Here is a 16,239-nt window from a genome sequence, read left to right as displayed (position 1 = left end):
ACTAAAAAAAAAAAAAAAAACATAAAATATCTTTAAAAAAAAAAAATCAATAATAAATACATAAAAACAATAAAACTTTATATATTTATAAAGACAAAAGTGTTGCTTCATATTTATGTCTTTTATAAACATAACATATTATTTTTTTTTTTTACGAAATATAAAGAAAAAAATAATAGAGATACATCAAAGAAAAAGACTATTATATCGTAAATACTTGTAAAAATGTAATAATATAGGCATCAGATGTATAATTTTTTATTGTGGAATTGCTTAAAATAGAGAGGGGTCTCAAACATTACTTCTCCAAATACTTCACTATAAAAGTATAAACATGTGTTATTGTTCATTCTGAAGTTCTTGTAGGTAATAGAAATGAAAATTACTGATTGTGTTGATTGTCTCTTAACACTAATACTTCATAGAAGCACATTAAAACTGATTCTTTTATGATTTTGGTAAAAGTTACTATTGATCAAGAGAAAATAAAGTTCTAAAAAAAATAATACATAATATATATATTATGTAATTATATATTTATCATAAGAATAAACTTAACAAAAAAAAAAAAAAAAAAAAGATATTAACAAGTATGGTGAACAGCCTGGCATTTTTTTTAAATATTTGTCGAAAATATCAATATGGTTTGGTCGTACCAAAAAACAATTAAAAATTTGTTTATTATTTAAAAAATACTATCACAGTGCTTCCTAAGAGCAAGAAGACAAAATCGTTCGATTAACAATACATAATATATTATATTACTCGAGAGAAAAAACTATCACCGTTTCAAAAAATACCTTTTACATTCATTTATTTTTTTATTATTATTATTTTTTTCAACTAACCCGCACGATGTAAATCATTAAACATTATAATGTGTTCTCATTATTTCAATAGTTAATTTTCTGGCGGGAGGGAGAAGTTCTTTCGTTTCTGCAAGTATAAATAAAGTAAATAAACTATTTTAATCTGTGTTACGTATAAACTAGTCAACAAAATGCTAAACGGAGTAGGCTATATTTCATTAAACGCCGCGGACGCGGTGCGTTTTATCTGAATTTGTCCTTGTGATGTTCGATGATCACCGACGCGGGTTCGTTGTTGTTGTCCGTCGACTGCTTCTTCAGGTACATCTGTCGCAGGGTGTCTGTGCACTCCCGTTTAGCGTCGATGCACTCGACGCTCGAAGAACGTTTGCGCAAACGGCGGGTAGTGATGCCGGCCAAGTTCAACAATGCGTCGGCGCCCTCGACTATTTTACGACGTTCTTCCGCGTCTTCTTTGCACAGACTGAAACGTAAAAACGAAACGATTAAAGGTATAAATCCAACCTGTCAAATGAGTTAAGAGGTCTGCAGGTCGAGTATAAAGACGCGGTTTATACGGGTGGTAAAGTATATTAAGTATTTTATGTATCTATAAACTCGGTGTAATCGAGTGTCTTTTATTTCTTATTTTACATCCTGTTGTCCCAATTTTTTTTTTTACGGATAAATCGACAATGCGTTTATTATATTGTAATATAATAAATACAATGTATATAATTATTCGTAATTAAAAACGTTTCCGTTTTTGAAAGAATCCGCAGCCGGCGACGGAAAATATTTTTTGCACGTGACGAATTGAATCGTTCAGATAGGTAATCAGACTAGAGAAATTTCGCTATTACTGCATTATTTTTAGTCATTTAAAATAAATCGGTAAAAAAAAAACCGTTTGTGACCATGCCGTGGAATTTTGAATACCTATAGGTAGGTAGCGATTATTATATATAATTATAGTTAAAAGAGGATTTCGACAATTTCATAATTAAAGTCTAAACTCTAAAATCTAAATTAATAGGTAGCCGAATAGGTTAAACTGCGACTATGCAGTTGCCTGTTAGAACACTGCAGGCGTAACGACGAAGTAAGAATGTCCAAATTATTTACTCAAAAACTATTTTAATTATAATATGGCTATTAGACCCAAGTATACCCACTTAGTCCGTTTCGAAAATAATTAAATCAGAAACTACTAGCTATACCACTATCAATTTAAAACGATTTAAGGTATGAAGACGGTGGATATTAGTATTGTAGTACTATTTAGAGTTGTATGAAAAACGATAAATTTTATTAATTATTAGTAAATACCTACAATATGTATATCATTTAAATTTACCACCTCACGTGGTAGTTTCTAGTTGGGAAATGTTTATGTAGTTGAAGTGTGTTGGTGAACAATATGTAATATACATTACAGCGATAATTTGATAGTAAATGGTAATACGATAGGGTAATGGTAAAAATTGTAGTAAATATAAACTGTAAAAATATTTAAAGAACAACCTCAACTTAGAATAACCCAACTACTAATTTGTAAGTAGGTAGGTACAAACTAATAATTACCAAATATCTAATTATGTACTATATGTAATAAACCGTTATTTGTACATCAATGATTACTTGTATATTCTTTAGTCGTCACATCGAAATATATAGTAAATCAGGGGTCTCCAACCTACGGTCAGCGGGCCGGATCCGGCTCGCCAAGCTAATTAATGTTTTGAAATATAAAATAAATTTTAAATTATAAAATAAAAAAAATATAAAAAATAAACATACATTGTGTTTAAATAAACTTATCTATTCTTATTTATTTCTCAATTGTATAACCTATCTATTCCTAGATAGACAACATTTTTGCTGTAAAAAAAGGTTGGAGACCCCTATAGTAAATAATAAAAGAACACCAACGCCTCGTGTCCTCATAAATTGTCTCAGTCTTATAAACGTACCAGACGGTCAAGATGTGTACATGTAGCATGCATGCATGGAAATTTGGGTTTTGGTTAGGTATATAATGTTGATATCATTTTTAATAGTTATCAAAATTAATTTACCTACTTATCATTATTACCACCAAACTCGAAAGTAAGGTAATACATTGAACTTTTTTACGGTGTTTAAATTTTGAAGCAAATATGAGAATTCATAATATTTTATATAGCTCAGTCTGTAAAATTGTACGAAAAGTGAAATGAGTAGTAGGAAATTTAAAAGTGTGCTTTAAAAAATACTTTGCGTTATTACTTACCTATAATAATTAGGGCTCGGATTTTAAAGCATATGCTTCTTTTTTATAAATGAGATAGAAATCTAATTTTTATACATAAATTCGTTTCACGTCATTCTGGTTCCAAATAAACCAATTTATTTTTGCTTTTTTTTTATGTAAATGATTTTTTTGTTGCTTTTTCCAGTTATTTCAGCTGTAAAATTTTTATATGTTTATTATGCCACTATTATAGTAGTATTAGTAATAATAAAATATTGAATTAATAAAAAACGTAAAAACCCAGAATGCGAACTAAATGTTTGTATTAGATTATTATTGTTTTCTTTATCGGCTTGATTATTAAATATACCTATTGAACGTATTAATTGTTAATTTATATAATATAACCTTCAGTACCCATACGGTCAGTATGCCTACAACATCGATATCGACAATTTCAAAATTTAAGATATTTTAATGTTATTTGAAACCTCTTGTATGAAGTATGCACCGATCACTTCAGTGGATGTAGAGAGTTCGTTTTCTATATTAAATGTTTAATATTCTGTCAGTTTCACTACTGAAAATCAAGAAAAATACACTGTAGTTAATTCTTTTTTTTTTAATTTAATTAATTAATTTTTTAAAAAATTTTTAATTCATTTTTAAAACTAGTTCATGTTAATTTTTGGTCATGCTTTTTTTTTTTGCTTTTTTCAAAAATAAATATATACTTCTCTTTTGCTTTTTAGTTGCTTAAAATGCTTTAAAATCCGAGCCCTGCTTAAATAAAATATATTAAATTTAGCCGATTTATGTAAAACAAAAATTTAGACATTTTAGGAGTTGATATACGTAGGTACCTATGCAGGTTGTACTTAGTTCATAATTGTTAATTAGATAGTCGTTTGAAAAACGTTAACATCGTAAATACTATAATAAACGAAAAAACACAGATAATGTTATAACTTATATAAGTTGGGTAACAGATCAATTCCCTCTCATATAGTCATATTAGAACTATCCACATAAAATTGATTCTGCAAAACGCATAATGAAAGTGTACTATGCACACGTTATTAGGTACGTTTATAAGACATGTTTTAAATTTCATACCGTCGTGGAAAATATTAAATAATTCAAAATGTATTATTATTATTATGATTGTATTATACAATTAGCAAGTTGAAAAATAGCATTTGAAGTACCTGTCCATTTTGAAGCAGTTGTCGTAGGTATGATCCTCGCTAGGGCATATCGTAACGATTGGATATAGCTGAAAAATATTAGTAAGTTAATTATTACTTTATCAATATATAATATTATAATTTATACATAATCCGTAATCGAAAGATTTTTTTGATGTAGAAAATACCCATGTCAGTACTTAGTAGCTCGATAGGAAAATGTTTATAGTGTGTTTGATCAAAGAATGTTGAGTAAATAATTGAACTGATTAACTTCAGTAAAATATTGCATTTTAAATTTTAGCATGTTAATAATTTGGTGCACATAATATTTTGTACAAACTACAACCATATCTTTGCTAGAACACGTTTAAATTATTTATTATTTTCAACCTTTTATTAATCACAAAAAAGTATAATAATACATTTTTGTGTTTACATTAATAACAATACATTAAAAAATATTGTATTTAACTATTAAATTAAAGTGTTTTGAAAAATTACAAAATTATGAATAATTCTTAACAATGGTTGTTATGAATAACTTAACAAATGGTTTCAAAATTCTACTAGTTGTTACGATTATTGAACCTATAGTTTAGGCAATTAACGCTAAAAGAGCCAATATACCAAAACCTGTCTCTACTGTCTTATGTTTGTATTTCATTCATAGTTTTTTCATTATATCTATAACACGGCTTCGTATAATATTTTATAAAAATATAGGCGTCTTTCAAATTCGGTTTTAGACGAAAATTTAACTATTACTTAAGTTTAGGAAATAAAGTTATATAATTATCGAGATAGTTTTTTGTAAAAAAATTGTAATGTTATAAAACGTTACGTTTATTTTTGAAGATACAAAAGTATTTTAATGATCGGAGTTAAATTATAATTGACATTTTTCTTTTTTTTATAATAAGCTACATGAATCTATGAGTAGCACAAATTAACACAGCAAAATTTGCTTAATTGCACGAATTAATGTCTGTTAATTACTTATTATTTTTAGGGGTTACCTTATAGATATTTATTACTATGTATTCTGTGGTATGACGAATAATTAAAAATAACAAATGTTACAATATCATTCACTAGCAAGTTCTAACATCATTCATAAAATTACTTTTAACTCATTGATTAAAAAAAGAAAAGGAAGTTTAGAGTTTATTTGTACATACTATCTTTCTATATAGCCGTTATTCCAACACTTTGTTTGCGTCGAATACACACTGTATATTATTATATTACTTTTAAGAAAATAATATTAAATAGTTTGGAAATGTCGTATGTAACGAAGTGTAATATTATTCATTCAGCAATATTAGTCTTAAGTATGTATTCATTATTATGTATCATCGTCCTAAATATTATACATTTATACATAATATTATAATTACCAGAGTACCTATGGTAAATATTTTGGCTCTTATTTACGGAGTTCCATCAATGTTTATTAATAAACTTACAAACGCCATGTTTTGACAGACGCGTGACGGCGGAACAAACGCGTGTGTGGGTAAGAAACGTAAAAATAAAAACCAAGGTAATCAAATAAAATAATGTTACCGAGAATTATTCAATGTAGACATTTACGTACCCCGGCTAGTTCTGGATCAGTGTCAGGTTTTGTTTGCGTTAGCTGCCAATCTGAAATTAATAGACCAATTAAAATTGCTTGCACGTCTCTGAGTGTAAATAAAAAATAGTCTTTCCTGTCGATATTATTATTATAGCGAGTTAATGAACGAATTCAACATAATAATAATACAATATATCATCATATTAATCACATCATCATCACCACGAATCTATTGAGAGTAACGTATCTGCCACTGCCATATTATTTTTTAATACAGCCATAGAAAATCATAAATTATTATTAAAATATAATAAATATGAATATTATGTACTGCATTTTATAATGGATTTTATTTTCGAAGAAGTCGACGTCTGTTAATACAGATATAATAATAATAATATAATATATAATTATTATAGGCTAAATTCAGTTAAGTCATTGCCATTATCCCCCCGCCAATCACAATACGTATTATAGCAGGTAGGTATACATAAAAAATAAGTTGGAAAATAAAAAAAGTTATTTGTAAATTATTTATTTCGAAAATATTGACATTTTTTAAAATACAAATTCAACATTTTTCAATTTAAATAGTTTATTTTTTTATTATTTAATATTAAAATTTGTTTGAATGATAGGTAACATACATTTTTAATTTCTTATTCTAAATTTGAATATTTTTCAGAGAATTTCGAAGTATAAAATTAAACTTCGAGCAAGAAGTTATTTAAATAGTTGCTAGCTTTTCAAGTTTAGATGTTCGGAATGAATATAGGTAAAATGGACAAATACCTTATGGCCTTATACGAGGATTTGTGTTGATAAATAATGCAATTTTAACTAACGATCAAAGTGAATTTGATAATAATATATCATTCTTGCTAACATTTAATAATATGAATATATGATAACGATACATAATATATTATGTTTATTTAATTTTAGGTAAATCACTAAGTACGAGCGATAAAGTGACTAATTTATTGAGGAAAGTATGGTCAATATTGTATTATAGTATGCTTTTTATGTTTTAAGTTTCATTGCCAAATATTTTCTTAAAAAATATATATTTTAACTTAGTATAATTGTGAATTTCCTTATAGCTCCTATATGATTCCACCTCGTATACCCAACTGACGATACTTATACACAGGCCATAGGCAATTATGACCGTGCTGCAGGTTACGATATGATTTCACAATCGGTGAAATAATTAGAATAATATTATGGTTTTTTTGAACTTACCTCTGTCGTGTACGATGCGCACGTGCGGACCGTGCTTGAGCACCAACATTGCGGTCGCTGCGTCCACGTCACTGACCGTGGACATCTCGTCTTCACTCCGTTCGTCCTTGACCGTTTCCATGGTCTCGCCCCGAACCGTCGGACTCGTGTTCACCGTCGACTTTTTGCTGTATCCTTTAGTGTAAGGCGTTTTTTGCAATGCTTGGATCAGGCACGGCCGATACGAGGGTTCGACCATCCAAAGAGAACCTTTGCCCAAGTTCTATGGGAAGTCAAATATAGCTATAATTATTATTATTGTTGTTATTATTACTGTATTAATTCGATATGCTACACCTGCGCAAGCGATAAAGAAACAATGACATTACACCAGACGTCCAGACAGCAATTATTTGTATTTAATATTCAAACATGTATATAGGTTTACATAATGGACGGTGTCAAGTCTAATGTTAACGAACAGTATAACTCAAATTGGGCGGTAGGAAATAATTAAATATTAATAAGAGAGCAGTTAACTAAGAATATATGGGTACTGAAAATCAAAATAATCATATTATATTATTTGTTTAAATTTAAACATTCTCATAATTCTATTATAAATATTGTCATGGAATATAAAAATAATAATTGAGTTTAACTTAACTATCAAGTACCAAGACCAGTCACCAACATTTTACTTTGAGAAATAGGGTCATAGGAGAAAATTCTTGCAACATAATTGTGTTTCTCTACTCATACATAACAACACTTCCCCACTACCTAAACATGATACACTCCCACCACGTGTCAAAAAATGAGAAAATATAATATCACTGCTTCTATTTGAACGATTAATATAAATAATCGACGCATAATAATTGAGTCCTAAACGTAAACAGTAAAATTTATACATAAACCAGTTTAAATAAATAAAAAACATATTACCTACATTTCATACGTCACAATTTTTTTTAAATAAATACAAAAAACAATATTTTTGAGTATATATATAATTTGTTATTATATACAGTCGCAATTCTATTAAAATAGGAAGAGATATGGGGTTTTTTTTTGAAGTTCAACGGAATTTAAATATTATTTAACCACATGTACATATTTAGTATAATATTTTCAATTTCACAGTTTGCTTCTATAACAATCAAACACTAAATTTGTTTTATCAACGATTTTATTGTAACTCAGTTCATATAATACGTAGCCAAATATTTAATTTGAATTTTAAAATGTGTACAGAAATTAATTTACTAAATATAGACCATCTTAGTAAAACACATTAATCAAAATGTAATTTAATTATTTTATCCAAATAAAATTACTTTTATGGATTATCATAATATTATAAAAGTGGGTGTCTAAAATATAATACAGCTTGTGTTCATTCTAAGAAAAAATTTAGAGAAATAAGCTACTGACGAAATCGGTGGAGACTGGAGATGTAGGTATTATTCTGTACTTTGAAGCGTGTAGGATAATATAGTATATATTTTAGCTTTTTGCAGCGACATATTTTGTCGAAATTAAGGAAAAAAAATAGGCTTACGGGTGCTTTTTCCACTTTTCTGAAACACTTATTTAGCGAAAGGTTGTGTCGGACGCTGTTCTTCCAGCCAGTGGGCGCGTTCTTGTAGTACGGAAAATGGTCAACAATCCATCCATAGATGTCTTTGACCGGTAGCGCTTTGATAGGCGAGTCCTCGATGGCCATGAAGATAAGACATGAAAATGAGTACGGCGGCTTGGATTCTGTGTGCACCTGTAATTTTGAAGAAGATACACGTGTGTTAAGAATAATGCTCTACTGCATCGTCATCGTAAATTATATAGCTATTTTAATATATATGACCATCGCGTCATAATAATTAAGCGAAGAATATAAAATTCTATATTCATACTTGGCCGAGTTATTTGGTGGATTACCTTTGGGTCGTAGCTAGACGATCGCAACGAGGAAGTCTTGTTGTTATTGTTATTATTATTGTTATTATTGTTGTTGTTGTTGTTGTTTATAATGGCAGGTAAACCTGTCATAGCGGGCCAACAGCGGACCGGCGATATTGACTGGCCACTAGACGAACGAGAATCCGATGAAGCGTCGTCCGCATAATCGGTCTTTGGTAGTTCATGAACACCTGTAGAAAATAAAAATTTCATTAATAATATTCGTAAGTATGAAGTATAATATTATACACAAGTATAAGTATGAATCATACATATAAGTTATAATTATATATTATAGGTTTTTATTTGTTTTTTAATCTCTAATTTCTAATGTAAAACAAGACTTTCTAAATTAGAACTGTTGATAAATACTTAAATAATATTATTATATTCTTATTTCTTATTTAATTTTTTTTAGCTAGTTCGTAAATCACATAAACGAAGTTCAATATATAAAATAGTAAAAAATAAATAAAACATATTCAATTAATATTAAATATACCTATTAGCAATGTATAAAACATAGACAACAATATAATATATAGGTACTATAATACATACCTATTAAAGTATTTATTGATTGATTAAATATTAATAGGTACCTACTATACGTTTATAATCAACAATATTATATTATTGTACTTAAAAATTAAAATGTATTCACTCATTATTCTTTAATTTCTATAGACTAGTACGTTACTTATAATTGCAAGTGGAACGATGTGAACTTAAATTCAACAATTGTGTTTGGAAAAGATAGCTTCAAATAGTTAAATACCTAATGTACTTCGCAGTAATTTGAAAAATATTATAATATTAATATAATATAATATAATATTACCTAATTTAATGACCTATGCAAGACATATCATAAACATATTCATTTTAATTAAATTAGGCACACACTTTTATTATAATTGCAAAAATTATGTATATTTTTATGTCTGTGTATGACATTGACACAATATTAGGTACTTATAATAGTTTTACTTAAGTTGATAGACAATAGTTACCTTTGTTTAATTTTTTTTTTTGTTAATACTTCTATAAGACGACTACGCCACACCTGCATAATATTAGTTTTCTCTGTAGTACAAACATATTATACATCATAGCAAATTTTATAATAATCAATTTTACTCTAGTTATATTTTTTAAATTATAGGGAATTGACTATAACACATTTTAAAGGTAAAGTTATTATTTAGGGCATTAAGAATGCTTTATTGATATTTTAATTATAATATTGTTTTAAATTGAAACATAAATAAGTCTTCCAGACTCCTATATAATGATCTTACCTTTAAATATCATAACAGGTCAATATTTATTCTAGTTTTGAAAATAACTGCTGAGTAAAATGGATTATTGTGAACGTAAAATATGCTACGTACTATGTTGTTCGTTTGTAAGACGGAGACAACGCATTGGGTGTGGCGTTCTCTTAAGAATGTATATAATGTCATAATATAATAAAATATGATAGGTAGATAGGTATATTACTTAATACTAAATGCAACATGATATCAATAGATTCAAAAATAAAACATACTCAAATGTTAATAATTTTAGTGAATTCTCTAATTCAATAAAAAAAAATATAAATATATTTTATGTAATATACTATCAACAGCATGAGATTACTAATGTTTTAAAATATGTTATATAGTTTGATTAGGAGTTAATAGTGGCAGGGACCTAGAAAACCAAAATACAAAATAATTCATGGAGGAAAATCCCCCTTCGTGATCATCACTGGTTTAGTCATTACAGGATGTCCTGTAAGATCAAAGTTGAAAATCAATTATAGAGTTAGTGCTCCCCACCCCATTATTAAGAATAATGTGTACACAATTTATGTATTCAAAAGGCAATAATAAAATAAGTATAGTATAAATGTAATATACATTTTGTAGCAATATAGTCTGTAATACCTACGTTTAACAAACATTGAAGCATATATATTATGTTTATAAAATATCATCATTATCTTCCAGATTAGGTAATTATCTTTTTATATTTATTAAAACCAGATCAGTGAATCTGTTTTGGGTCATATTTGACCAAATTGGCTAAAATAATATGTAATGATTCTTGTTATAAATAAATTCATATACGGTACATTCAAAATATTAATATATTATTTACACGTATAATTAATTATACGGTATAATTGTAAATTTAGTTAATTTTACTATATTGACTTAACTAGGATGGTAATGTTATTTTTATAACTGTTATAGGTTATAGTACCTTAATATCAACAATTTAATCACAATGAGTAAAATATGGCGGACATTTTAACTATTACACATAAGTAAAGTAAAGAATAAAATTACACTGATGTGCTTTCTTAATAATTATTTTAGAAGTTTGTTTTGATACAAGCAATAAAAAAAAATGTAAATTAGGGTTCCTACACTTATCAACGAATTACAATAATATGTGTTTATAATATAATTATTAATAGTTGTCGTTTTATTTAAATTTAAAATTATAATAATACGTTGCTGTATAAGCAGTTTTTAACTAAAGAATGTTTGGTTATTTTTTTTTTTAATATATTTAAATTTGATCATTTCTTTTTTTACATTAAGAATGTTAGGTATGCTGTAATAATTTATTTGCAATACATATGTCCTCAACGTACTGACATTTTTGTAAAAATTAAAAAGTAAATACCAATATTATAATTTTTAGATGCATAAACTCTCGGTATTATAGTTGTTCATTGACTGATTCTGTTCAGTGTTCATACAAAAGTACAAAATTATAATATTATAATATTAAATATAGTAAATATATACTAGTTTCTATAGTAATTTTACAATTTCGGAGAATTATTATTAACAGTAGTCTAAGAAATAATCAAATAGTTGATATATTTAGATTTAGTGGCGTCACGATAACTATTCTCCTAGTTAGATCACACTGAAAGCAATAATAAAAGAAGTGCAATATTATAATATAGCATATAAGTAAACTAAATAATATAATTTAGTTTCCCTAATCGGGCTTAATTTCTCTAATTTCAACAAAATACATTTTTCCATCCATAAAGTTATATTGTATATTTAGTATAATATTTGTATAAACTTTTCAATATTATTTTAAATATTATTACCAACATAATATATTTGAAGGATACATGGGTAATTTTGAAATTGGCTGTACTTCACTTTACAATATATATTGTAAATTAATTTATAGTTAATTGTGTTGTACTTATTTTACTACCAAACATTCTCTTATTCATGTAATTTTCTTTTGATATTAATAATACTATTATGATGATATGAAAAACAACTTTTAAAATAACGAATAATAGATTTTACCCTTAGTATGTAGATGTTTGAAAATGTTTTTTGAATTACATATTATATTGCCTATATTACAAAATAATATTACCTAATTGTAATATCAATATTTATCTCAATATGACCAGATAAATTAAAATGTATAAAACATTTATAACAGTAACAACATAATAATAATAGTAATAAAAATATGTGCATTTTTAAATTTTATTTTTGGACCAACATTTTAGATTCTGAATGAAGTGATGAATGTATTGATTTTACAATGTGTTTTTTTGTTTTGTTTTTATACTTGGGTAAATCATAATTTGTTGAAATAACGCTTCAATTTCAAATTTCGTGGGAAGTTTCCGATGGCAAAATGAATATACTTGGTGCACTAATAATAGAGGTCAAAAGTAAGAATTTACCAATAGTTTAAAAAAAATCGTTTTTTTTTATATAGTTATAACTCAAAAACTATCACTGTAAATACTGTAAATTTTCACCAATTAATTATTTATTTATTTAAATTTTTATATTAGCATTATCTATATATGGCTTGATTTTCAAAATATTCTGCATTTTTTGAGCTATTTATAGATAACTGAAATTTTCAATTTTTCTAAGACTCATCAAAATCGTGAATATTTGCAAATTATTTTGTAGTTAAAAATTTGTAAAAAAATTTTAAAAAGTAGCTAAGAGTTGAAAATTTAATAAAAGATTTTCTATAAAAATTTGGCTTACAATAATTATAAAAGAAGTTGAGCATTGGAAAATTAAAATTGTTATCTTATGTTTAAATCTTTACGAAATCCAAAATGTACGAGTAAAATAACGATTTCCTATTAAATAATTTTAGATTTTTGTTATAGTTAAAAATTACTAGTCATAGAATTTTGAAACACACCAGTTGTTTAAATTGGCATTTTCTGTACATAATATAATTTTGAAGTATCGGGTCATTAAAACAAAAAATATGTTTTTCACCATCCAATTTAAAATATAATATATTTTATATATTATATCTTATGCTGACAAATCATCTCCGTTCAGAATCGTTTTTCGTATACAATGATATCTATCATTGGATTCAAATTTTACACTCCTATATATTATAATAGTGATTCACACGGCATCTCATGTACAGCATAATATACAAAACCCACTTGACCACGCTTCTTTTTTTTTTTTTATGCATCGATATAAATATTACTATGAAAATTTAAAATATTGTTTTCATATTTTTGATTAAAAAAATTGTATTTCTATTATATCTTTGTAATGTTGTAATTTATTTAAATTTGATTTATTATTATTTTTATTAAGGTAGGTAGGTAGCAGAGTATGAAATATTCATTAGCATACTATTCTGCAGTTGTCTTTATGTTCTATTATATATTTATGTGATTGTATAGTTACTTATCACACATTTATAAAACAATAAAAAGCATGACAGAGAAAAAAAATGATATTATTAATCATTTAAACAGAAAGGGTAATTAATATAATCTTTATAAAACGTATTAAAAAATTTCAAACAATTATTTAAATTAAATATTTTGAAAACAGTGTGATACTATACTAATGTATTTTATTTTTATGTATTATATTATGATAAATCTATAAATATTTTGTAACAAAAATGTTATTTTACATATCTACCTGATACCTCTATAGTCTATACTGAAATTTGTATTTTTATGAAATAATCAAATGGGGAAACGGAAAATACTGTTTTATAAAAAATCTTTGGAATATCAATGAACCTTGAATATTATTAAGTTTTATATTTAAAGGTATTTTTATTTTCAAAAGTATTTTTCTGAAAGAAATAAGTAATCTTATTTAACAAGTAGATTATTGTCATGTATTTAAAAATTTGTATTACATTTACGTAGATTTGTATTTGTAAATCAAATTATCGTAAAATGGATTAAAAATGTATAAATTTAAAAATAAAATATTACATTATAACGTTGAAATGAATAATTATACAATATTAAAATATTCATACGATTTGAATCTAATGTCAACTTTTCTATGATAATAACAATCCTACGTCTAATATTTTATTTATTTCATTTAATGAATTAGTTTCAAATTAATAAAATTACTCATAACTGTTAAAGTAATACAAACGATTTCTGTATAAGTAAAAAATAATCTCAGGAATACACCAATATGTAACAAGTATACTCATATAAAGTAAACTATTTATTTTATGCTTTAAAAGAAAGCCAATATTACTTTAATTAATGTTACTAGTCTGTCTTAAATTATAAACTTCGTGTTATAAATAAGAACTAGGCTAAATGTATTATAATTAATTTAAAATATAAATAATATTGTCATATTATACTTTCTAATTTGAATATTATGCAGCACACACTCATGTACACATATATTTAAAGGTGTGTGATAAGATAATTCTTATAAATTCTCGTATATTTTTAGAACATAATAGGTATGAATAAAATACCAATCATAAATATTATGAAAATTGAAAATTGTAATTGTGATTTGTCATTTGTCATGTATTGTGTATAATAATGTATACTTAATATAAAATAATAATTGGCGTGAGTAAATATAGCTAACTAATTTTTAATTTTCTAATTTAATATTAGTTATAATATCGTAGCATGACAATTAATAGCAAAAATAAATTTTAAACTTTATATAATATAGAAGTAGTGAAATAAGAAAGTTGGACAATTTAATGAAGGATATGATGTCTGTGATGAATAAATTTATTGTAATATGCATCAGCATACAAGAGTTAAAACTTAAAGCACATTATCTATGATTTAATTAAATATCGTCCAATGAAACTAAATATTTAAACCAACTGGTGTCTTAGTCGTAGTATCAGATATGGGAACATTATATCATATTATATTATTTAAGTTCTTATAGCATTTATGTTTGAATATATTAATTAGAGTTAATACTTAAATAAAAGAAAGTATACATACATATATATAAATATGATAAAGAATAACATTAAGGCAACAGGATACAATGGCCGTGAATAGGGCACTGGTCTAATTTCATTCAATTCAGCACCAGATGGTGGGTGGATTTTGGTGTTTAATGTAGCGATAACAGCAAAAAACGTGGGAAGAGTTAAGGGTATGGTGATTTATATATTATATATTTATATCTATATCGTGTTATTAATTATTTATAATACAATATTTTATATACATTCTGAAAATCAGTTCAAGTACAATTATAAAGTATTTCAAAATTTTGAATAACTCAAATATTGTCAAAACACCCCCCTTCCTCTAAATATTTATGAATCGAAGTTATTCGACAATATTCACTGTTGTTTATAAATTAGAACGATACTTTCCGTTCCAATGGCTTCAAGAAAACACCTTTTCCCTATAGTTCGTTAAAAAATTAAGAAGTAAAATTATGAGAAATAATTTAACGGAATGACATCGTTAAATGTGAACTGAGATATGTAAAGATGACCGTAAAAAGAATTCGACGATGAAATGGCAAAAATTCAAAGGTGGATTAATTTTATTTTATAAAATATTATATATAATTATAATAATAATTAATAACAAACCATTAATTTATATGTTATACAGCAATCCAAAGATAATGATATTTTTTCAAAAAAAAAAAAAAAACATAAAAAGATATTTTTTCATGTGATCGAGTCTGATAACAAAAACAATGATAAATTATACAGACATTTTTACAATTATTAAGTACATTTTTTAACAAAGCTATGTTAAAATTAAGTTTGGTGAAATTTTTTTAAAAAATTGTCAGCAGTTTATTACTATATACATACACTATTGAAAACTTTGAAAAATATCCTTGACTCTATAGAATCTTACAACATCATTATGATATATGTCCATTTTTATTTTTATTTTTGCTAACATAGTAACATACACGTTTTTAAAAATTCTATTGT

At 25.7% G+C, this 16,239-nt stretch overlaps 1 protein-coding gene across 2 annotated transcripts in view; it reads right to left on the bottom strand.

The window, feature by feature from the left end:
* Positions 1-515: 515 nt before the first annotated feature.
* LOC114127681 (uncharacterized) overlaps positions 516-16,239 on the bottom strand; it is a 45,612-nt gene continuing 29,888 nt past the window's right edge. For both annotated transcript variants that reach the window (XM_050204939.1, XM_050204938.1), the window contains exons 5-10: positions 8,977-9,188; positions 8,600-8,812; positions 7,057-7,318; positions 5,830-5,879; positions 4,251-4,318; positions 516-1,293 (exon numbers count right to left, since the gene is read on the bottom strand). In XM_050204939.1, coding sequence (XP_050060896.1) covers positions 1,053-1,293; positions 4,251-4,318; positions 5,830-5,879; positions 7,057-7,318; positions 8,600-8,812; positions 8,977-9,188 — 1,046 coding nt within the window. In that variant the 3' untranslated portion in view covers positions 516-1,052. The remainder of the gene's footprint in view (positions 1,294-4,250; positions 4,319-5,829; positions 5,880-7,056; positions 7,319-8,599; positions 8,813-8,976; positions 9,189-16,239) is intronic.

This window comes from Aphis gossypii, chromosome 3, assembly GCF_020184175.1.
Source record: "Aphis gossypii isolate Hap1 chromosome 3, ASM2018417v2, whole genome shotgun sequence".
Lineage (NCBI taxonomy): Eukaryota > Metazoa > Arthropoda > Insecta > Hemiptera > Aphididae > Aphis > Aphis gossypii.
The sequence above is the reverse complement of the archived record's forward strand: the minus strand, read 5'-3'. Positions and strand labels throughout refer to the sequence as shown.